We start from the raw sequence: 24,975 nt of genomic DNA on the forward strand, positions 1-24,975 counted from the left end.
GCAGGGGGCGCCCCGGTCAAGCTCGATCCCCTCAGGGCCGATGGCGGCCTCGGACCGGAGGGAGGAGGGGAAATCGCTCCTTTTGCGAACTCACCGGCACCAATCGCTCTCGGCACCACCACCAGCTGTGGGCAGAAGCCACAAAGTCAGCAGGTTGCATCCTAGTGCCCAGTGGCAGCGTAGCAGTGTCCTGGGACCAGGCACACGCCCTGGGCAATGCCTGCGAACGCTCTTCATGATCGTAAATGGAGGGAAGGCAGCACCTGACCCCAGGCAGGTCTCGGGTCCACAACAGCACCTCTGGTGCTTTTACACCACAATTCCTGCAAACCCTCAGCCTTTCACTCCCTTCTCCTCCTTCAGCCCTGGCACAGCAGCTCTGGGAATGTTGAATTCCCCCGGGATGTTGAGGAAAGCTGGTACTCAGTGCTGACTCTGCCAGGGCTCCTCAGGGAGCTCCAGAGCACGTTTGAAGTTCCTGCTCTTGCTGGGCCACTGCTGGTCCCCACACAGCAGCCACAGGGGGAGGTGGAGGAGGAGGAGAGCAGAGGCACAGCCCCGAGGGCTCTGCAGCTGTAGCTGGAGCACAGGGACAGCCCGGGCTGGGAGCAGTGGGGGCAAAATGGGGCAAAACTGGAGCATGCTGGGCCAATGCCCTTGTTCTGCTCTGGGAGCTGCAGACCCTTAAGGAGGTGTTGTAATTAGGGCCAGGGTTCCTAAAGTTCAGCCGTGCTCCTAATGCATCCCTGTGCACAAACACTCGGCTCCACTGCCTCTCCTGGGCATTTTGGGATCCTGCGGCTGAGGCGGGAGCGGCTGGAGCAGGTAACAGCACCTGGACATGCAGGTGGAGCAGGAGCACCGGGAATTCTGCAGGGTGCTCAGGTGAGGCCCATGGGGGTGGGCCATGGTGGGGCACTGCTTGCCATTCCTGCTCCACCCAGATTTTGGGACAGTGCAGTGACACCCATCGGGCTCCCAAACCCCTCAGGGTTCAGGCTCAGCCTCACAGGACGTCCCAGCCCTGGTCTTGGGGATGATTCGGTTGCTCCTGGGCTCATTCCCGACAAACGACAGCGCTCTGGGAGAGGTCGGCACACCCCAAAGGAGCTGCCTGGGCCTGCGGGAGCCCGAGTGCTGCGGGCAAGGACGGCGAGATGGAGCCAGTCCCTGCTCAGCCAGCACTGCCCGGGGAACGTCTCATCCTGTAGCAGCTCAGCAGCCTCTGCCAGTGCCGGCGCCGGGGCTGTCGGGGGGTGCGGCCGGAGGGTCAGGGGGCAGCAGGTGGGAGGGGCCGGCATGGAGGGTCCGGGACCCCACTGGGGAGCCCCAAACATGGAGGGAGCAAAATGGCGGAGGGCAGAGCCCGGGATGGCGGGGTAGCAGAGAGCCTCCTGCAGTGGGCTCTGCAGAAAGGAGGGACCGCAACGGTGGTCCCAGAGCACCGGGAAGGGGCCCGGCTGCCATCGCGCTGCGAGTGCCGGGACGGTCACGGGCTGTCTGAACCGACTGTGGCAGTGTGTCCGAAGCCACTGTCGCGATGTGTCGGGACCGAGCGCTGCCAGGGTAACGCCCGCACAGCTGCGGGAAGTGGAGGGGTACCCTGGAATGGGCAGGGCAGGGCAGGGCAGGGCAGAGCCCTGTCTATTCCCCGTGCCCTGTGCAGGTGAGGAGGGCAGGGATGGAGCAGCTCTGGGGACACCTGGAATCCAGACAGGTTCACTCCCTACAGCCGTACCACAGCTGCAGGGCAGAGACACTTCTCGATATTTTCATGCTATTTCCTTTTGTCTGGCAGCCGAGACAGAGCCTAAACATTCTTTCCATGAGGTTCCCCATGGCTGAAGATTTTGTTCAAGAAGGAGGGTCCCTGTTGCTGAGCAAATTGGTGGTGTCTTTGCCGTAGTTGTGGGGCTCTCTCAGTCCCTTGGTGAGAGAGACAAAATAATCACTTGCTGCATTTCTGGACTGGTTCCCCCACAGCTGCCCCTGCACGGGGGGGTTTCCTGCTAGCCCGCCTGGGAAATCATTAAAGGCCCTCACAGAGCCACTGCTTGGGCTCCCTCTAGGTTTTGTGCTTCTTGCAGGGCTGAGCAAACCACAGGCAGGCCTTTTTCCCCCACAGAATTCTCACCTCTGCAGCAGCTCTAAAGCTGCCAGAATCAAAGGCAAGGGGGCAGGGGGGACCCTCAGGTCCTGGCTGCCAGCTGGGGCTGGCCAGAGCAGGGCTGGCCAATGGCCACCCCTGTGCAGTGAGGCTGGGCCATGGCTGGGCCCCACACCTGGATTGACAAAGGTCCCCAGGGTGTGCCACCCCTGGGACAGGTACTCAACCAGGAATGTGCCGGGGCATTTCTGGAACCACCACCCACCAGGACAGGGCCCCCCACGCGAGGGTGTGTCACCCCTGGACTGGATTTCCCCAAAACAAGGACTTCCCAGGACAGGACTCCCCTGCTTTGCCAACCCTGGACAGAGACCACTCCCCCTTTCCCATCTGACTCTCAGCACAAATGGCGTCTTCTTTCTTGTCCAGGAAAAAGAAAATGAAACTGTTGAGGGGGCACAGCTCAACACCTCCCATCCCTCCCCTGGGTCCGTCCAGCCCTTTCCCTGCTCAGGTGCTCCCCAGAATTGCTGAGCCAGGAACCGGGGGTGAGGGGACATGGCACAAAAGGGAGGAAAATAAGGAAAAAAGAGAAAGAGATGAAAAAATCAAGGCAAAAAAAGTCAAGGGGAAATGGGAGCAGGTTTTTTATTGTGATATGTACTTCTCCCTCTGAAATAACCCTGTTTGGCAAAGAGACTGTGGCTTCAGGGCCCCCTCTGACCCCCCCATTCTGGCTCTTGAACAAGAAAACAGAAGCAAAATGGGAGAACTTAAGCGGTGCTGCTCGGCCTGTAGCATAAGACTGAGGTGCACCAGAACAGATAAAGTTTATCCCACAGCACTAGAGGAACAAGAACAAGATCTAGGCAAGCTATTTAGCCCTCACTTGGGAGGGCAAGGGGGGAGGGGTGGAGACTTGGGAGGGACATCAGCACCACCTACACCATCCCCCATTCCATCTATTCCATCTATTCCACCTATCCCATCTATTCCACCTATTCCTCCTACTACTTCTACTCCTACTCCTTCTCCTTTGGAGAAGACACCTGCTCCAACCCCTCCAAGCAGCCCAATTGCATCCCGAACCAGAGGACAAATATTACTCCTCTACGGGAGACAGTAATTCCAGGTGGGGAAAAGATATTAGTTAAGGTGCCCTTCTCCACCCTTGATTTGGAAGCATGGGAAAGGGTTGCGGGATGTTATATTGTGTTTTTACAGTTTTATAATTGTTCTGTAATAGTTTGTCCCTTAACCCCCCATTTTCTCCTGATGGCTTTGTCCCAAGTTTTCCTGCCTCTACCTCAATGTCAATCTCCCTGAAATTGCTTAGTCATCTCCCTGTTCCTCCCTCGGTGCCTTGTCCATCACTCAGCTCCCCATCCCTCTTTTCCAGATTCTTCTATCCTGGGCTTCAAATGATTGGATGAGGGCCAGGGGCCCCTCCATTAATTCTCCCCCATTGGTTTTTGTACCCGTCTATCCCCTCACCCTCCACTCCTTCAAATCCCCCCATTGGTCAATGGGTGTTCCCTTTTCCCAGTTACCTCCCCCATATTTAAACTGTTGCCAGAGTTCAGAGAGCGCTATCGGTTGTTGGATCATTTGGTGTTCAGTGCTCCTCAGAGCCTGGATTAAACCAAGTTGCTTCTCCAGCCTTGAGTCAGCTCCTTTCTTCTCTCCTTGGACGCTATGTCTCCTCCATACTGGACTGACAGCGAAGCGTTCAGTCCAAGACGCTCCCCGACTCTCCCGGAGATACAGGGGAGTGTCCCCTGCAGCTGTCTGTGTCACAGCTGGGCAGGTGAAGCCAGGGGCTTCAGGTGGACACGACAGCAGCGGGAGATTACCGAAAGGACCCAGTAAACACTGCTAAACATCTACGATACATTATAAAGCAGCACAATCCAGACTGGGGTGATATTCAATTGTTCTTAGACGCATTCACTGAAACAGAAAAACAGTTGGTTTTAAAAACAGCAGGGGATCTGGTAGCAGACCACTTTAGACAACAACAAGTGGATCTAAGGGAACACTTTCCACTTCAGGACCCAGACTGGAATCCAAACCAACCAGAAGAAAGACAGAGGCTAAAGAAGTATCAGGATTGGACTATATTGGGAGTGGAAAGAGCAATGCCTAAAACTATAAATTGGTCAGCTTTATATGCTATTAAGCAGGGACCCTCGGAATCCCCCACAGAGTTCCTAGACTGCCTGAGAAACACAATGCGACGCTATACACCACTGGACCCTGCATCTGAAGTGGGGATACAACAACTAATTAATCTATTTTTGGGACAGCCCATGGGAGACATTAGGCGCAAACTCCAAAAACTCCAAGAAGGAGATGCATGGAATTTGGAAACTTTATTGGGGGAGGCTTGGAGGGTCTTTAGCAACAGGGAGGAGGGGTATAAACGAGGGATGAAAAACTTAATAGCAATAGTGCAGGAGGAGCGGAGGGAAAAATGTGAAAGTGGGCAGGGGCCATCCAAGCAAAGCCCTCCTCGATTAGGCAGAAATCAATGTGCAAACTGTAAGAAACAGGGCCATTGGAAGAAGGACTGTCCAGAGCGGAAACAGAATGGTCAAGGGAATCAAAGGAGAGGGGTGGTTGCCCATGTGCAGGAGGATTAGGGGGGACCGGAGGAGACTACCCCAGCAGGCCCTCTGGTTGTAAATCTGAAGCTGGGGGAAATGGAGAAAGAAGTAAAATTCCTAGTCGATCCTGGGGCAACGTACTCTTGATACCCATAGGGGATGATTATGCTATAGTTACAGGAGCGACTGGCCAAACTGAAAAGACATTTTCCTTTAGGCTGCTAAAATACAAACTGGGAAAGCAGTGGGGGATCCACAAATTTCTATATATGCCCAATTCCCCTGAGCCACTTTTGGGCAGAGATTTGCTGGGACAATGACAGGCAACTATTATATTTAAAAATGGGGAGATGACTCTGGAGGTAAATGATCAAAAGTATGTAGAAGTATTGAGTTAATTATTAACCACTAGCGAAGTCACAAGAGAAACTGAAATTGATGGAGAGATAATGAATCAGGTTTTCCCTGGGGTATGGGCCTCTGATGTACCAGGGAGAGCAAAAAACGCTCCCCCTATACAGATCAGGCTAAAAGAGGGAAAGCAACCTGTCAGGGTTAAACAGTATCCCTTGAGGAGGGATGATAAGGAAGGGATTAGCCCAGTAATTGCAAAGTTTTTACATCTAGGATTATTAAACAAATGTCAGTCTGATTTTAATACCCCTATCCTACTACCAGTTCACAAACCTGACGGGTGATACCGGTTAGTACGGGATCTGCGAGCCGTAAACAAGGTAACTGAGGATCTGTATCCTGTGGTAGCCAATCCCTACACATTATTAACTTGCTTAACACCCGAGCTAACTTGGTTTACTGTTTTAGATTTAAAAGACGCCTTCTTTTGCCTACCTATCCACGAAGCCAGCCAGAAAAATTTTGCATTTGAATGGGAAAGTCCTAAAAGTGGGCGAAGAACTTGACTTACATGGACCAGACTCCCACAAGGATTCAAAAACTCACCCACTTTGTTTGGAGAACAACTGGCAAAAGAATTAGAGACCTGGGAAACCCCTCCAGAGGAAGGGAAGCTGCTACAGTACATAGATGACATCCTGATAGCCACATGCACAAGAGAAGTACGCATGACCTGGATGGTAAGCCTCTTTAACTTTCTGGGGCTCCAAAGGTACCGGGTATCTAAGAAAAAGGCCCAAGTAGTAAAACAGAAAGTAACTCATCTGGGTTACAAAGTCAGTGCTGGACAACATACCCTGGGCCAAAGCCAGAAGGAGGCAATATGCCAGACCTCAAAACCTCAGCCTGTAAAGGAACTAGGAACTTTCCTGGGGATGACAGGGTGGTGCAGGTTATGGATCTATAACTACGTGTTATATTGTGTTTTTATCTCTCTGTAACAGTCCCCTAATGTTTTGCCACTTCACCCCCCATTATCTCCCGATGGTTACCCCCTGATCTTTCCCGCTCTTCCCCCAGTGCCAATCTCCCTGAAGATGCTCAGTCACCCCCTGTCCCCTCCCTGGTACCTTGTCCATCACTCAGCTCCTAATTCCACTCCCCCGAATTCCGCCATTGGGTGGTGGGCGTCCCTTCCCCCTTGTCACCGCCCCAGTACTTAAGATGATTGTGAGAGCCTCGAGGCCACTTTTGGCCACCGGGACAATGGCATTCAGAGCTCACTGGAGCTTCCATTAAACGTGAGACTTTTTCCCCGGCCTTGAGTTGACTCCCTCATTACCTCCTCGGATGCCACCTCTCCTCCATACAAGGCAGACAGCGAAGCGCTTTGTCTTAGCCGCTCCCCGAATCTCCTTGAGAAACAGGGGAGTGTCCCCCGCTGCTGATCGTGCCTCGGCCGGGCAGGCGAAGCCAGGGAGCTTCAGGGTAGGCACAGCGGCAACTACGGACTGTTTGTTAAGCCCTTATATGAACTGATTGCAACTGAAAGCAGGGACATCCAGTGGACAAAAGAAGCTACGCAGGCTTTCAACCAGCTGAAAAAAGCCCTCATGTCAGCTCCTGCCCTGGGGACGTGAGCAAGCCTTTGCTTTTGTTCTCCCATGAGAAGCAAGGAATCGCCTTGGGAATATTAGCACAGGACCTCGGCCTGTACTGGAGAGCAGTTGCTTACTTCTCTAAGCAATTGGATGCAGCAGCTAAAGGGTGGCCTGGGTGCCTCAGAGCTGTTGCAGCAGTCGTACTGAACATCCAAGAGGCACGCAAATTCACCCTGGGCCAGAGAATGACTGTGCTAGTGTCTCACACAGTGTCTGCAGTGCTGGAGGTAAAAGGTGGGCATTGGCTTTCCCCACAACGGCTCCTGAGATACCAAGCTATTATGGTGGATGGTGTAAGCAGGATGATGTAGAGATAGTGGTGACTAACATTGTCAATCCAGCCTCCTTCCTCAGTAGAAACCAAGGGGAACCAGTGGAACATGACTGCCTGGAAACCATCAAGGCCACCTATTCCAGCTGCCCTGACTTGAAGGACACCCCTCTTGAGAATGCAAAAGTCTGGTTTACTGATGGAAGCAGTTATATCATCAGTGGAAAACGACATGCCAGGCATGCAATTACTACCTGCAAAGAGGTAATAGAATCTGGGCCCCTGCCAATGAATACCTCTGCACAAAAGGCCAAGATAGTTGCTCTAACTCGGGCCTTTGAATTGGCAAGAGGGAAAGAAATAAACATATATACGGACTCAAAGTATGCATTTGGAGTAGTGCATGCTCATGGAGCCATTTAGAAAGAGAGAGGACTGCTGAACTCTCAAGGGAAAAACATTAAACATGCATCTGAAATACTGCAACTTCTGAAAGTGGTCCAGTTGCCAGAGAAAGAAGCAATCATGCACATTAAGGCACATCAGAAGATAAACTCAGAATTGGAAGAAGGGAACAAGCTGGCAGATAGGAAAGCAAAGGAAGCAGCAAAAATTGAGGCAATAACTGAGGCGGCCCTGATTCCAGACGGGCAAATTTCCCTTGAAGGTAAGCCAAAATACAGCAAATTAGATAAAAACTAATCCATGAGCAAAAAGGAGACTATAACCGAGAGGGACGGGCCATCATAGAAAATTAGCTACACCCTTCTATTTATTATGGTCCCTAATAAGGGAGGAACACCAGAAAACACATTGGGGTAATGATGCTCTCTATAAATATCTAAGTGAAAGGATCATAGCTAGACATTTACAAGCAACTATCACCCAAGTGACTTGACAATGTGACCTTTGCCTCCAGACCAACCCCAAAAATATTCCCAAACCAAAACTTCACCATATTGGGAAGGGTCATGGGCCGGGGTAGCAATGGCAGATCAATTTCACGGAATTGCCAAGAAAAGGGGGGGTATAAGTTTTTCCTGGTGCTAACAGATACCTTTTCAGGATGGCCAGAAGCATTCCCTGCCAGGACTTCTAAAGCTCGGGAAGTAACTAAGGTATTGGTACAGGAAATCATACCAGGCTTTGGAGTCCCGGCTACAATCTCCTCAGATAGAGGACCACATTTTATCGCAAAATTGGTGCAGCAGGTTAGCCAATACTTGGGCATAGACTGGGAACTTCACACCCCATATAACCTACAATCAAGTGGTCAGGTAGACAAAATCAATCATTTGATCAAACAACAAATTGTACAATTGGGACAAGAGGTTAATTTGTCATGGCCTCAATCCCTCCCATTAGCACTAATGCGGATTCAAACCAAACCCAGGACTAAAGAAAAGCTGAGTCCCTTTGAATTGCTTTATGGGAGAGCATATGGGGTGCAGAAGGGAATGTCTACCCAAGACGTGCCATAAACCTCCTATATGATCGCTCTAAATAAACAACTCAGAGCAATTGAAAAATATGTGGCCGGAACCTGAGGTACAGAACTCGATGCACCAGTACAACCTGGAGACTATGTATATGTTAAGTCTCTTGCAGAGAAAGTCCTGGAACCACAGTGGGAGGGACCGTACCAAGTGCTGCTTACTACCTTCACTGCAATCAAGATTAAGGAGCAAATCGCTTGGATCCACCACAGCCGTGTTAAGAAAGCTCCAGAAGCCACTTGGAGAATAACACCGGGTGATAGTGAACTGAAACCGAAACTTACCCAGACAGAATGAATGTATCATGGTGGGTGGGGATTTTTGCTGAAGTGTTGTTTACAATCATAGTTGATATCCAAAAATTAGAAAGTACTCCTAGCCAGAGCAACGCTGAATGCCTTGGTCCCAAGCCTTTACTCAATACAGCAGATCCATGGGGAAATCTTCCGATTTAAAGGGTTTAAATCTAACAACTCTGGTCATGTGCAGCAACCAAATAGATAAAAAGCAGGAGTGGCAGAAACAGAGGTTGTGGTCACTTCAAGGGACCATAGGGGAGGTAATTAAGATAGGGTGTTGAGTGATTAATGGGACTACCCAGAGTAAAGCAACCCAAATCAGTGTGAATAAGTGCCAGAAGATTGGCAATCGTCCAAATGAATTAGACTGTTGGCACAATTTCACATTAAGACAAACTGTCAATGTGGTTTGCCTCTGGGCCCGCAACACTATTGGGCTGTCTTTCAAATTTATGATAAGCGCTATAGCCAAGCTTGTTACAACCTGACCCAGCACCCAAGCACAAATCCAAAATATGCCATTTAAGCTTGAACCTAAGGTTTATGAAATCAGCCCATATGTTATAAGAAATATGGATAAACAGAAACTGTTCTTTAACCCAGAATGGTCCCTTAAACGTGTCGAACTGTTAATGCAAACTAATATCTCGACGGTTCGGCCAGCTTGCTCCCCCTTCCTAAGGTCATCCTTCGAGGGATGGACAAAATGGCTGCAAAAACAAGTACACTTCAGGGACAGAATGCAAAGGGATCTAACTGGGATGTTAGGGACCAGGTTAGGGGTTTTGAATGGGATTGACTCCAAAATATTAATGAACAAATTAGCGGTAGGAACTAGTGATCTGATAAAATTAAAACAGCCTTTACAATCATCTCTATTGGCATTGGGAAATAGTCAGTGGCAAGTCTCAAGGGTGTTGCCAAGATGGAGAGAAATTGAAGATCAAGACCATAGCTTACTAGTAGATGCATTAACGGGGGCACAGGATAACATATCTTTAGCCCTTAACTGTATACAAACACAATTATGGATACAGCTGCTTTAATCATAAGAGAAGGGAGTGAAGGGGTGTTTCCAACTGAAGTACGAAAGGTTGTCTGGGACAGTGCTACAGACTTTGAGAGAAACTTCCAATCTTGGTGGACCATGGTAAATTTTACATATAATCCCACCACTAACACAGCTACTGCCTTTGTGCTCACTATACATAATGCCACAGCTCACGCTATTCACCCCATCGTTGCCTTAGGGTTAAGTCATGAAAGGTGGGTATTATACCCCTCAGAACACAGGGTATGGGCCTGGAAAATCCAAGGGAAATGGCAAACCGTTAACTTAGAGCCTTGCATTGCTCAGGAACAACAGGGATTCATCTGTGAGAGTAATCTCATTAGTGCTCAAGACATATGCATTTGCCTCTTTGAGATCCACCCAGACACCAACCAACAAACTGTACTAGTGTATATAGGTGATGGCTGTGTATGTTTAAGGACTGTATGTGATGTCATAGAAATTGATAAGAACAAGGTCCCGTTAGCAGTTAAGAATCATTCCAATTTTTGTATTTGCAACTTTATTAAGGTTACTAGGTATGACTTTGTGTATTCATCACCAGTCGTATCCCACCAGATAATCAAATCAAACTACACGACATACAACGAATTTCCACCCACACCCATTGGAATGAATTTTACCCTAATAAAACAATTAATGAAACATCAAGATCTAATCAAAATTGTAGAAGAGATTCAAAAGAATGGGCAGAGAACTCTGGTAACTGTCCACCATGACATAACCGAAATAAACAGAGTCCTGCAAAGAGTAAAACAAGACACAAGTCATAACTGGTGGGATGTACTCTTTAGATGGTCACCAACCGCAGCTGGGATCATGAACACTTTATGTCACCCCATTATAGTTTTGTTAATTTTAGTTACTATAAGATTAATGATGTCTATTTTAACACTCATGTGGAATTGGAGAATGTTAAAACGCGTGGCCATTCTGACTTCACTCTCTAGAACTCATGGAATCCTGCTGAAGGAGAACTGTCATGATGGTAGGTCAGAATTTAGATCAGGACCCCGGTAGTAAAAGAATTTCCTATATTTTAAGAAAAGGGGGGACTGAAATAGAGATTTTTGGAGTTCACTTAAGTTAACAAAATGAATTAAGCATTTATATTTTAGCTTGTAGGGTTATGTGTTGAATTTTAACCTTTTACTTAAAAAACCTCTGCCATGGTTCAAAGGGCATAAGAGAATGCAAATTTCTCAAGCTTCTTGCATAAAAGAGCAATATCCAAGGATGCAAAGAACGCAGATAAAGAAGCTCCTCTGTCTCCAAGCCTATCAAGACTGTCAGACGTTCACAGATAAGCACCAAAGGACCGAAAGCGCGTGCGCAGAGAGGAAAAGTTCAAAAGTTCAGTCATGAGAAAGACCAAAATCTTCAGCCTCAGAACCACCACAGCAAACCACGCGTGCCCAGAAGGGCATGGACCTATTTAGAATGAAAGATGAGGACAGGTGGGGCCAGGGGTTGAATATGCATGAAACATTGTGTAATGCATTGCATATGGAATGCCGGTGTGAATAAAGGTGTGGGTCAGACTGAGGTTTGGGGCAAAAGTATTCAGAGAGCTATCTCACTTGTGCCAGGCACTGACAATACATTCCCACTTCATAACAAACCCAGGTTGCGGAGTCTATTTATTTATTCTGCGCATCGCTTCAGGTCCAGGTCATGTTGTTGAGCAGATTGTTGTGGGATTTGCAGTAGATCTGGGGCTCTCTCAGTCCCTTGCCAAGAGGGACAAAATGATCAATTGCTGCATTTCTGGACTGGTTGCCCCGCAACTGCCCCTGCAGGGCCGGTTTCCTGCCAGCCCTGCTCTGAAAACCATCAAAGGCCCCCACAGAGCCACTGCTTGGGCTCCCTCTGGGTTTTGTGCTTCTTGCAGGGCTGAGCAAACCACAGGCAGGCCTTTCTCCCCCACAGAATTCTCACCTCTGCAGCAGCTCTAAAGCTGCCAGAATCAAAGGCAAGGGGGCGGGGGCGACCCTCAGGTCCTGGCTGCCAGCTGGGGCTGGCCAGAGCAGGGCTGGCCAATGGCCACCCCTGTGCAGTGGGGCTGGGCCATGGCTGGGCCCCAGCCTTGGATTGACAGGGGTCCACAGGATGTGCCAGCACTGGGACAGGCACCCGGCCAGGAATGTGCAGGGACATTTCTGGAAGAGCCACCCCCTGAGACAGGACCCTGCATGCCAGGATGTGTCACCCCTGGACTGGATCCCCCCCAAAAAAGGACTTCCCTGGACAAGGATCTCCCTAGTTTTTCCGTCAGGGCAGAAACCCCTCCCCCTTTCCCACCTGACTCTCATCACAAACGGCCTCTTCCTTCTTGTCCAGGAAAAAGGAAGTGAAACTGTTGAGAGGGCACAGCTCAACACCTCCATCCCCCACAGCCTCCCTACCCTTCCCTGCACCCCCAACACCCCATTTCCCCCTCCCCTGGGTCCCCCCAACCCATTCCCTGATCAGATGCTCCCTCGATTGCTGAGCCAGGAACGGAGGTGAGGGTACATGGCACAGAAGTGAGGTAAATGAGGAAAAAGAGAAATTAAGAGAGGAAAAAGTCAAGGGCAGGGGAGGGCACAAAAGCAGAGCTGTCCAGGACCCTCATGTGATGCCTGCCCAGGAAGCGAGCACTCCAGGGGGCTGTGCTGGGCCTTGGGTCACCCCAAAATCTGAGGCACTCCAGGCAGGAGGTGTGACTCCGGGCCCACCCAGCCACTGCCCTGGCACCCTCATTCCCCTGGGACCCCAACCATGGGACCCCAACCATGGGACCCCCATTGCCTTGGTCTCTCCTCCCTGGGGACCCCCATCCCTCGACTGCCGTTGCCCAGGACCACCCTTGCCTTGATCCCATTCCATGGGCTGCTTCTTCCCCCACAACCCCTATTCTTGAGGGTCCCATTTTTCACCACTGAACCCCCAACCCTGGCACCGACATGCCATGACCCAAAATCCCTGGGGACCGTGTTCCCACAGGAGCCCCATCCCTGAATGCCCCCAGTCATAGTGACCCCAATTCCCCTGCACCCCCATTCTCCTGGACCCCCATTCTTGGTGAACTTCTCCCCACATCCCCTGAGCCCCCCACTCCTGACAACAGCTTTTCCCACCATGTCCCCAAACTATCTCATAATGTCCCCAGCCTGTCCCTCCTGTGTATACACCTTTCCCTCACCCTGCCCCCACCAAGGGCCACCTACGCATGGGGACGAGACGTGACCTCGCTTCCTTCCCCTTCATCCAAAGAGCCGCCAGCCAGGGGAGCCGTGGCCACAGCAGCCAGTGACAGCCAGTCCACATGGCTGGGGACAGCGGGATGGCCGGGAAGGTGACGCTGCTCCTGTGGGGTGAGTGCCCCGGGCACGGGCCTGACAGCCCGGGGATGGGCCCTGGTGAGGCAGAGACCAGTGGGGAGGGGGCACAGGGGAGCTGTGGGGTCCCCTGAGGTCCCCAAGGCCAGCAGTGCCAGTCCATGTTGCCCACAGTGGAGCTTGGTGAGACTGGGGATGTAGGGTGGCTTTGGGGCCAGGAAGAGGGGGCAGGAATTTGGGGATGGGGATGTGGGGACAGGAATGAGGGAACTGACACCTTTGGGCTCAGGTAGCTCTGGGCATGGGGACAAGGGAACTGGGATGCAGGGACAGAAGGGGACAAGAAGGGTGAGGATGTGGCTATGGGGATGGGATCATGGGGATAGGATCAGGAGCTGGTGGGGGTGACCTGGGCCAGCATGGGGTGTGTCCATGGTGTCCTTGTGCCTGGGGTGTCCACAGTGTCCCCATGTTCTGCCTCAGCCTAGAGTGGCCTCGGTGTCCCTGTTCCCAAGGAGTCTGTGCCACACGGATGTGGTGCTGGGGTGGCTGTGAAACAGATATGTCCTCTGGCCTCTCCACATCTTTTGGGGATGACCCCCACGCACTTTCTCACAAGAACTGCTTTCCCATGGGGACAGTTTGGGGACGACCCCCACACCCTGTGCCCGGGGTGGCGCTGTCCCTGCAGGGCCACCCCCACCCAGCCCTATCCCTTCTCTCTTCCAGCTCAGACCCTCAGCCTCACTGGTGAGTCCTCACGGGATGCCGCTGTCCCAACTCTGCTGTCCCCAGCCCCATGCTGGCCCTGGCAGGATGGTGTCCCCTGTCACCTGCAGGTGCCCAGACCCACCAGATCCTCGTGGAGCCACCCTGGAGGCCAGCAGTGCTGTGGGACCAGGTGACACTGACCTGCCAGGGCTCGGGGACCGCTGGTGCCACCCCCTGGTACAAGGACGGGCAGCGATGGTGGCCGGACGGACCAGACCACTTCACTGTCACCGAGAGTGGCACCTACCAGTGTGACAGACACAGCACTGGGCTCAGCCCCTCTGTGACTGTCTTAAATGGTGAGTGAGGATCTTAAATGATCAGGGTGGGCCCTGGCAGGTCCAGGTGAGCTCCTCTCCGTGGGTCACCTCACACCCCTCCTGTGGCAAGAGCCCTTCCCATGCACACAGGGACATCCCAGTGCATCCCAGTGCCCCCCGATGTCCCGGTGCAAGGGACACCCACCTTGGTCCTGTCTGGAGCCCCTCATTGAGATGGGACCCTCCTGTCCCACAGACCGGCTGGTGCTGCAGGTGACAGCACATGCGCTGCTGGAGGGGGACACAGTGACACTGCGCTGCCGGGGCCGGCGTGATAATCCTGTCACTGAGGTGCGATTTTTCCAGGATGAGAAGGATCTGACGGGGTCCCTCAGGGGGACCGAGCTGTCCCTGACCCCTCTACAGCTGAACCAGAGCGGCCGCTACCACTGCGAGGGCTGGGTGAGCTCACATGGGTCACAGTCATCAGCAGTGGCAGTGACAGTGCATGGTGAGCCCCCCCTCAGCTGGAACTCCAATATCCTGACAGCCCCAAAGCCACTTCCCAGAAAACTCAGAGTCACAGTCCTCACCTCCCCTCTCTATCCCAGAGCTCTTCTCAGTGCCAGTGCTGGAGGGTACCCCCGAGCCCACCGAGGGGTCACCCCTGAATCTCAGCTGCCTCAGCACCCCCAGCCCCCTGCGGCCCCGAGCCCCCCTCCTGCACATGTTCTACCGGGACGGGCAAGTGGTGGGGGGCCCCCAGGGGTCCCCACACCTGCTGGTGCCTGCCGTGGGGGTCTCCCACTCAGGGAATTACAGCTGCGAGGTGCGCTCCAAGGGGGGGACCGTGCGGAAGAGCAGCGCCCGAATCCGCGTCACGGTGCGCAGTGAGTGCAGGAATGGGCACGGGGAGCCCCCACAGCCTCCCCAGGTCCCCCATCACTGCCTGGCACCCCCAGCCCTCTCTGACACCTGCCCTGGGGCCCCCATCCTTTCCCAGATCCTTCCCTGGCTCCACTCCTCATTTCACAAGTCCCTCCCCAGGTCCCCCAGGCCTACATGGGTACCCCCATCCTTCCCTGACACCTTTTCCGTGTCTCACCATCCTTGCCCTGGGTCCCGCCCAGGTCACCCCATTCCTGGCTCGTGTCTCCCCATCCCTCACTGGGTCCCCTCAGCCCTCCCTGGGTCCCCCCACCCCTCTCTGAGGTCCCTCCAGGGGTCCCCAGGTCCCACCATCCCCTGCCTGGGTTCTCTCACAGCTTCCCGGTGGCGCTCCCCTCCCTCTCCCACTGTCCCCTCCCTGCACCCTTCATCCTTCCTCTGAGTTCCTTTCCAAGCCCTCTCCTCATTGCGCCCCCTCTCCCTCACTGGGGTGCCCCTGCTCCTCCCTGACCCCCCCGGTCTCTCACTGTCCCCTGGTGTCCCCCCCTCCCACAGGGGTCCCACTCTTGGGTGTGTCCCTGTGAGTGCAGCCCCCTGTGGGACAGGTGGCACTGGGGGACAGCCTGCTGCTGAGGTCCGTGGTGGCCATGGGGACAGGTCCCTGGTCCTCCTCCTGGCACCGGGAGGGCTCGGGGGCACCACTGGGGGCCAGCCCCCACATGGAGCTGCCCCACGTTGGGGACAATGACAGCAGCCAGTACTGGTGCTGGATCAGCGACAGGGACGGTGTGGATGAGAGTGACCCCCTGAATGTCACCGTCCTGGGGCGAGCAGGACCTTCGGGCTGGGGGTGACCCCACCCTCGGCACCCCCATCCCACCTCACCAGGTGCCAGCCCTGTCTGTGTCCCCACAGTGCCCGTGGCCAATGCCACCATCAGCCCCGGTCCCCTGGCACACCAGGTGCGTGCAGGTGACACCGTGACCCTGCAGTGCTCAGTGCAGGTGGGCTCAGCCCCTGTCACCTTCACCTGGCTGCACAACGGGCAGGAGGTGGCCCACGGTCCCCTCCTGGAGCTCAGGGACATCGATGTGGGACATTCGGGCTCCTACCAGTGCGTGGCCACCAACCAGCTGGGACAGGACGGGCACCACCTGTTCCGGGCACTCAGCCCAGAGCTGGCCCTGGAGGTGACACCTGACTCACCCTGGCTCACAGGTGGGGTCACACGGGGATACTGGGATGTTCAGGACCCCCGAGGTTCAGGGTGACCCCGGTGTGTTCCCCTCTGTCCCCAGCAGTGGCTGTGAATGTCTGCAGGACCCTCTTGTTCCTGCTCCTGCTCCTGGCTGTCGTTATGGGCAGTCACTGGTGGCACCAGCGGCGTGGGTGAGAATGGGGGGGGGAATGGGGGTCCTGGAGTGAGGGGAAGCCCCCAGAGTGGGGGCAGAGATCAGCAGCACCCAGGACCCCTGAGCTGGGGGAAACTGAGCGCACAGTGACCGTGGCTGGGGTTGATGGGGGACCTCGGGGGATCTCGGGGGAATTTGGAGGGTCTCGGTTGGGCTCCAGCGCCATCCCTGGGTGGGCTTTGGGGAACATTGGGGTGGCAGTGGGAGCTCCTGGAGGGTTTGGGAAGCTCTTGGCTGGCCAAGCGGGGATGTTGGGGGATCTTTTTGTGGTCGTGGGTGAGTTTGGGGGTGCCCCTCCCTGCCAGGCTTGGGGTTCTGGGGCTCAAGTGGTCAGGCATACCGGGTGGGTTGGGAACACTGTGGTGGTGCAGAAGTTCTGGGGGGTTCAGGGGTGCTGAGAGAGTCCAGGGACAATCAGGGCTCCTGTGGGAATTGGGGCTGCAGTGGGCATTTGGGGGTCCTGTGGGTGGTTGGAGCTGCTGAGGTCCCAGGGAGGTTCAGGGGTCCCGGGGTCCCCACGGTCACCCCCTCCCCTTTCCCTTGCAGCTGCCAGGAAGCCCCAGGACAGGTGAGTGGGCGGCTCAGGCCAGGACTCCATTTTCCCCCTCCCCAGACACCACCCAGATCCCCCCTTATCCCTACAGGACACCCCTGGAAGAGGGGGCTGTGCTGGACCCCCACGTCTTGGACACTGAGTGGGCTGAGGGGGGGACACAGGGACATGTCACCCACGGGTGTCCCCTGGCCCTGCCCCACCTCAGGATCCACGAGTGACCAACGCAGAGCTGTTGGGACCCTACAAGGGACAGCGGGACCTCCGTGACTATGAGAACGTGTCGTGACACAGGGGGCTCTGGGGGGCATCGATTCCCCTCAGGGGTCTCTTCTTCCTCTTCACAGCACCCCACGGGGCTCCTCATTCTCCCTCCCACTGCTAGAGCAGGGCACACGACTCTTTTCATTCTTATTGTACCCAAAATACAGCTTTTTGATTAAACTAGTGAAGAAACAAGGCTCACTCTTTAACATTTGTAAATGTTGAATCATGGAAAAAAGGGACAGTAAAAAGCGTGCAGGGTGCTTGGCCACTGCCAGAGGCACAGGGTTAACTACAACAATTCTTCTTATAGACCTTTCCTTTGTATTGGTTAAATAGATACTCATGAGGGTTAGACATATTCAGACTTTCTTTTGAGTTTACATGTTTTGGGAATTCTTTTGCTTGGTTTGACTCTTGATCTGATTTCATAAAGTACATGCCTTACTGCAGATTAAGTTTATATATTTTATGTCCTCACAAGGCCCCCCTGTACTGTGGTTTGACAATTCCTGATAACTGAAGGGTCAGTGGTAAATTCCTCTTTCCAGTCTTTCTTTTGATGTTTATTCAGTTGCTTCTTTTCAGTGTTCTCTTATCATACAGATAAGATACTCCACCAGAACATGAAATCTACATTAGCTACTTCACAAAATTATTCTGACAATTGTCACTTAGTTACACAAAAAAAAGGCATTAGCTACTTCTGCAACAGTTAATGTTATAATACACAGCACATAGTCTCTTTCTCGATATTTTGGGAGAACATAAACGATAATATATTTATCAGACTAAAATATATATTCTACACAGGAATTAAGGTAAAAAGGCTGACAAATTGTAGTGTATCAAAAGCAGTTAAAAAGTGATTACAAACTGTATTATATCAAAATAATTTGGAAAAGCCAATATAATAGTGAAAGCCAATGACTATACAGTTATCCATAACAGGGAGAAGGTGTATTGAAGGCTTGATTTGACTTCTCCTAATCCTGCTCTGATTTTGTCAGCAAGAAATTCAATTCATATCTCTAATTCCAAGGCTGTTTTGCCTGTGACAGGATTTGATGAGTGATCTCTGCTGGTCCTTGCCTCAACCCAGGAAGCATTTGTTGAAATTTCTCTCCCCATCCATGTGTGGAGGGCAGTGAGAGAGCAGCTGTGGTGGGTGCAGGGCATCCGGCCACTGCCCAGCCATGGCAAAGCAGGAAGGAGGAGGAGGGTCCAGGTCAGGTTGTTGAGCAGATTGTTGTTGTCTTTGCAGTAGTTCTGGGTCTCTCTCAGCACCTTGCTGCAAGGGACAAAATGATCAATTTCTGTATTTCTGGACTGGTTCCCCCACAGCTGCCCCTGCACAGGGGGTTTCCAGCCAGCCCACCTGGGAAATCATTAAAGGCCCTCACAGAGCCACTGCTTGGGCTCCCTTTGGGTTTTGTGCTTCTTGCAGGGCTGAGCAAACCACAGGCAGGCCTTTCTCCCCCACAGAATTCTCACCTCTGCAGCAGCTCTAAAGCTGCCAGAATCAAAGGCAAGGGGGCGGGGGGGACCCTCAGGTCCTGGCTGCCAGCTGGGGCTGGCCAGAGCAGGGCTGGCCAATGGCCACCCCTGTGCAGTGGGGCTGGGCCATGGCTGGGCCCCAGCCTTGGATTGACAGGGGTGCTCAGGATGTGCCAGCCCTGGGACAGGCACCCGGCCAGGAATGTGCAGGGACATTTCTGGAAGAGCCACCCCCTGGGACAGGGTCCCCCATGCCAGGATGTGTAACCCCTGGTCTGGATCCCCCCAAAACAAGGACCTCCCAGGACAGGACCCCCCCAGTTTTTCCGCCAGGACAGAACCCCCATCCTCTGTTTCCCATCTGACTCTCAGCACAAATGGACTCTTCCTCCTTGTCAAGGAAAAAGAAAGTGATGAGAGGGCACAGCTCAACACCTCCATCCCCCACAGCCTCCCTACCCTTCCCTGCACCCCCAACACCCCATTTTCCCCCTCCCTTGGGTCCCCCCAACCCGTTCCCTGCTCAGGTGCTCCCTGGATTGCTGAGCCAGGAACCGGAGGTGAGGGGACATGGCACAAAAGTGAGGTAAATAAGGGAAAAAGAGAAATTAAGAGAGGAAAAAGTCAAGGGCAGGGGAGGGCACAAAAGCAGAGCTGTCCAGGACCCTCATGTGATGCCTGCCCAGGAAGCGAGCACTCCAGGGGGCTGTGCTGGGCCTTGGGTCACCCCAAAATCTGAGGCACTCCAGGCAGGAGGTGTGACTCCGGGCCCACCCAGCCACTGCCCATCCCTGACACCCCCATTCCCCTGGGAACCCAACCATGGGACCCCCATTGCCTTGGTCTCTCCTCCCTGGGGATCACCATCCCAGGACTGCCATTGCCTAGGACCACCCTTGCCTTGATCCCATTCCATGGGCTGCTTCTTCCCCCACAACCCCTATTCCTGAGGGTCCCCTTTTTCCCCCTGCACCCCCAACCCTGGCACCCTCATGCCATGACCCAAAATCCCTGGGGACCATGTTCCCACAGGAGCCCCATCCCTGAATCCCCCCAGGCATAGAGACCCCAATTCCCCTGAACCCCCATTCTCCTGGACACCCATTCTTCTCCCCACATCCCCTGAGCCCCCCACTCCTGGCATCAGCATCCCCCACCATGTGCCCAGACTACTCCATAATGTCCCCAGCCTGTCCCCTGCTGTGTCTCCACCCTTCCCCCACCCTACACCCACCAAGGGCCACCTACACGTGGGGACGAGACGTGACCTCGCTTCCTTCCCCTTCATCCAAAGAGCCGCCAGCCAGGGGAGCCGTGGCCACAGCAGCCAGTGACAGCCAGTCCACATGGCTGGGGACAGCGGGATGGCCGGGAAGGTGACGCTGCTCCTGTGGGGTGAGTGCCCCGGGCACGGGCCTGACAGCCCGGGGATGGGCCCTGGTGAGGCAGAGACCAGTGGGGAGGGGGCACAGGGGAGCTGTGGGACCTCCCCTGAGGTCCCCAAGGCCAGCAGTGCCAGTCCATGTTGCCCACAGTGGAGCTTGGTGAGACTGGGGATGTAGGGTGGCTTTGGGGCCAGGAAGAGGGGGCAAGAATTTGGGGATGGGGATGTGGGGACAGGAATGTGGGGACTGACACCTTCGGGCTCAGGTAGCTCTGGGCATGGGGACAAGGGAACTGGGATGCAGGGACAGAAGGGGACAAGAAGGGTGAGGATGTGGCTATGGGGATGGGATCATGGGGATAGGATCAGGAGCTGGTGGGGGTGACCTGGGCCAGCATGGGGTGTGTCCATCGTGTCCTTGTCCCCAGGGTGTCCACAGTGTCCCCATGTTCTGCCTCAGCCCTGGGTGGCCTCTTCCCAAGGCATCTGTGCCACATGGTTGTGGTGCTGGGGTGGCTGTGACACAGACATGTCCCCCTGCCACTCCAAATCTCTTGGGGACCATCCCCACACACTTACTCACAAGAACTGAAAGTTCTCCCTATTAGGTCAGTCTAGGGATAGCCCCCACACCCTGTGCCCGGGGTGGCGCTGTCCCTGCAGGGCCACCCCTACCCAGCCCTATCCCTTCTCCCTTCCAGCCCAGACCCTCGGCCTCGCTGGTGAGTCCTTGGGGGATGCCATGTCCCCACCCCACTGTCCCCAGCCCTGCGCTGGCCCTGGCAGGCTGGTGTCCCCTGTCACCTGCAGGTGCCCAAACCCCCCAGCTCCTCGTGGAGCCCCCCTGGAGGCCAGCGGTGCTTTGGGACCAGGTGACACTGACCTGCCAGGGCTCAGGGACCGCCGGTGCCTCCACCTGGTACAAGGACGGGCAGCGCTGGGGACAGCAGGAAAGTGACTACTTCACTGTCACTGAGAGTGGCACCTACCAGTGTAAGAGACCCGGCAGTGGGCTCAGCCCCCCTGTGAGAGTCTTAGATGGTGAGTGAGGATCTCAAATGATCAGGGAGGCCCCTAATAGGTCTGTGTGGGCTCCACTCTGTGGGTGACCTCACACCCCTCGTGTGGCGTGAGCCTGTCCCCTGCACACAGAGACATCCCAGTGCATCCCAGTGCCCCCCAATGTCCCAGTGCCAGGGACACCCACCTTGGTCCTGTCTGGAGCCCCTCATTGAGATGGGACCCTCCTGTCCCACAGACCGGCTGGTGCTGCAGGTGTCAGCACAGGCACTGCTGGAGGGGGACACGGTGACACTGCGCTGCCGGGGCCGGCAGGACAAACTGGTCGCTGAGGTGCGATTTTACCAGGACGAGAAGGATCTGGGTGGTTCCCTCAGTGGGACCGAGCTGTCTCTGACCCTTCTGCAGCTGAACCACAGTGGCAGTTACCACTGCGAGGGCATGGTGGGGTCCTGGCTGAGAAGGTCAGCAGCAGTGGCAGTGACAGTGCATGGTGAGCAACCCCACGACCAGAACTCCAATATCCTGACATTCCCAAAGCCACTTCACCACAAACTCAGAGTCACAGTCCTCACCGCCCCTCTCCTTCCCTGAGATCTTCCCAGTGGCTGTGCTGGAGGGTCCCCCTGAGCCCACCGTGTGGTCCCCCTGAATCTCAGTTGCCTCAGCACCCCCAAGCCCCTGCAACCCCAAGGCCCCCTCCTGCACATGTTCTACCAGGATGGGCAGGTGGTGGGGGGCCCAAAGGGGTCCCTACAGCTGCTGGTGCTCGCTGTGGGTGTCTCCTACTCTGGGAATTACAGCTGTGAGGTGCGCTCCGAGGGGGAGCCTTGTGGAAGAGCAGCGTCTGGCTTTGTGTCACAGTGCGCAGTGAGTGCAGGGATGGGCACGGGGAGCCCCCACAGCCTCGCCGGGACACTGCCTTGGCACCTCCATGTGCCCTAGACACATTTCCCAGTTCTTTCCTTCTCTTCCCTTGTCCCCTCACGCATTTGTGTTGTGACCCCATCCCCAGCATCCCCATCACACCCATCAGCCCTGCCCCTATCCCCCCACACCAGCTGCCAGCCCCTCCCTGTGACCTCAGCCCTGTCTCTCCCCGCAGTGCCCGTGGCCAATGCCACCATCACCCACGCTCCCCTGGCACACCAAGTGCACCCAGGCGAACCCGTGACCCTGCGCTGCTCAGTGCAGGTGGGCTCAGCCCCTGTCACCTTCACCTGGCTGCACAACGGGCAGGAGGTGGCCCACGGTCCCCTCCTGGAGCTCAGGGACATCAATGTGGGACATTCGGGCACCTACCAGTGCATGGCCACCAACCAGCTGGGACAGGACGGGCACCACCTGTTCCGGGCACTCAGCCCAGAGCTGGCCCTGGCGGTGACACCGTGGGGACACAGGAACACAGGTGGGGTCACACAGGGTCTCCAGGGAGTGCAGCAGCCCTGGAGTGATGGCTGACCCTGATGTGTCCCCCTCTGTTTCTTGCAGTGGCCCCAGGGGTCGGTGGGGCCCTTTTGTTCCTGGTCCTGCTCATGGGTGTCATTGTGGCCTGGCACCGGTGGCACCGTGTGGGTGGGTGACAATGGGGGGACGGGGGTCCCAGGGAGCTTTAGAGGCCTGCAGAGTTGGGGAGCAATAGGGAGGCACCCACAGCCCCAGAACTGTGACTTTGGCTGGGGTCCTGTGGGGTTTGGAGAGGTGCTTGAGGGTCCTGCAGGGATGTTGGGGGTTCTTTCAGGGGCCCTGGGGGTGTGTGGGGGGGTCTCCGTCCCTGTCGGGCTTTGGGTCCTTGAGACTGAGTTCATGGGGGGCACTGGGGAGGTTCCTGAATTCTGGGGGGGTCCAGGGATGCTTGGGGGTCCTGAGGGAAATTGAGGATCCTGTGGGCATTCAGGAATCCTGAGAGGGGTCAGAGTTCTGCGGTCTCCACAGTCACCCCTCCCCTCTTTCCTCAGCAGCTGCCAGGAAGCACCAGGAAAGGTGAGTGGGGGTCTCCAGCCATGAGTCCCCTTTTATGCCCACGCCACAACTCTCCATCCCTTCCCACACATCCCCTTTATTCCCTCAGGGCCCCCCCGGATCCCCCAGGCCCCCCAGAGGAGGGGGAGGTGCTGTACACCCAGGTTGTGTGCAGCAAACAGGCACAGTGTGAGTATAGCACAGGGGGTGGACAATGACACATCACCCACGAGTGTCGCCCCACCCAGATCCCACAGCCCCTGTCTCTCGCAGTGTCCCCCCGTGCCACCACACTCCAGGATCCCCACGTCACCTACGCGGAGCTGCGGGGACCCCACGGGCGACCTCAGGAACCCGGTGACATCTACGGGAATGTGCTGTGACACTGGGGGGAACTGGGGGGCACTGGGCGTCCCCACCCATGGGCACCCACACGTGTGTGTGCTGCCACTAAAAACTGCCCCTCTCCCTCCCCATGGAGCACAAAGATCCCAAAGGGCTGAGAGAAGAACGATTTCCTGAAACAGCAATGAGAGAGAATAAAACCAACTGCAACAGCAACAAGGTTCAGAATTCAAAGGGTCACAAAATGAACGATTTCCAGGGGAAAGCCCTGATAGGGAACAAACCCCAGACATTTCCCCCAGCACGTTTCCTTCACCAGATAAGCCTGGCAGGGCCCTGGACCTTCCTTGCTCTGATGGACAAAGCGGCCTTCAGGAGAATCTGGATTCTCTTCTCACCTGTCCCAAACCCCTCCTCTGACGTGTTTCCCACCTGAGGATGTCACAAAGGCCCTGTGGCGGTTCCGGAGCCTCCCCCTTCCCAGTGCAGTCAGGATCAGGCCATGGCACAGGGTGGAGTGTCAGAGACAGAAAAAGTTTGAGAAATTTTGGAACACCTGTGTGTAGCAGGGGTGGGTAAGGCCTTGCTTTTCGTGAGACAGGGTCCCATCTGTCCATAAGTCTGTCAGCCACGGCACACTGGGGACAGTGTGACGCTCTGCCAAAGCCAGCTCCTGAGTGGCCAGGTGACCAGAAGTGCCAGCTGGGGAGAGGGCCCATGGTGGCCCAACTGGCCTAAAGGGCAGAGCATGAGGTGGCCAAGTCCCTGACCCTGTCTCTTCTTGGGGTGTTTGCCCCACCCATGCTGAAATCCAGGTGTAATCATGCCTCTTGGTTTACAAGAGATATGTCTGCCAAGGAAAGTGGGAACCCTGCTGGAATAAGAAAACCCATCTCTAAAACTTTTCTTAATGCCAAAACTGAGGGGGTTTCCAGACCAAAGTTTAGGAAAAGGAATAGCAGTTCTTTACTGGGAAATTTATCAACCAGAAGAGAACAAACAAGACAAACCCAGAACTTTCCCTCCCGCTGGAGGCTCTTCGTTCATCTTTGCTGCAGTTATGACTGCGGCCAGCAGGGGGCGCTGCAGTGAGCACGCCTGGCCAGCAGGGAGCGCTGCAGGGAGCACTCCCGGACAGCAGGGGGCGCCCCGGTCAAGCTCGATCCCCTCAGGGCCGATGGCGGCCTCGGACCGGAGGGAGGAGGGGAAATCGCTCCTTTTGCGAACTCACCGGCACCAATCGCTCTCGGCACCACCACCAGCTGTGGGCAGAATCCACAAAGGCAGCAGGTTGGATCCCAGTGCCCAGTGGCAGCGTAGCAGTGTCCTGGGACCAGGCACACGCCCTGGGCAATGCCTGCGAACGCTCTCCATGATCCTAAATGGAGGGAAGGCAGCACCTGACCCCAGGCAGGTCTCAGGTCCACAACAGC

General features: G+C 55.0%; 2 protein-coding genes across 2 annotated transcripts; both read left to right on the forward strand.

The window, feature by feature from the left end:
* The first annotated feature begins 1,349 nt into the window (after positions 1–1,349).
* On the forward strand, positions 1,350–17,359 carry LOC128820268 (Fc receptor-like protein 2). The gene is given in 11 exon segments (XM_054000921.1): positions 1,350–1,566; positions 13,111–13,203; positions 13,916–13,936; positions 14,026–14,256; positions 14,474–14,728; positions 14,829–15,107; positions 15,661–15,928; positions 16,019–16,323; positions 16,404–16,494; positions 17,064–17,085; positions 17,279–17,359. Coding segments are annotated over 11 exon segments (1,863 nt in total).
* A 2,739-nt stretch (positions 17,360–20,098) lies between these two features.
* On the forward strand, positions 20,099–23,613 carry LOC128820269 (Fc receptor-like protein 4; the record flags this gene model as incomplete). Its single annotated transcript, XM_054000923.1, is given in 12 exon segments — positions 20,099–20,207; positions 20,917–20,937; positions 21,026–21,256; positions 21,474–21,715; positions 21,804–21,873; positions 21,876–22,055; positions 22,058–22,249; positions 22,341–22,658; positions 22,727–22,810; positions 23,194–23,218; positions 23,307–23,386; positions 23,471–23,613. Coding segments are annotated over 12 exon segments (1,662 nt in total), but the record flags the coding sequence as incomplete, so codon positions are not given.
* Positions 23,614–24,975: the final 1,362 nt, after the last annotated feature.

The sequence above is a fragment of the Vidua macroura genome, chromosome 29, assembly GCF_024509145.1.
Source record: "Vidua macroura isolate BioBank_ID:100142 chromosome 29, ASM2450914v1, whole genome shotgun sequence".
In the NCBI taxonomy this organism is placed as follows: domain Eukaryota; kingdom Metazoa; phylum Chordata; class Aves; order Passeriformes; family Viduidae; genus Vidua; species Vidua macroura.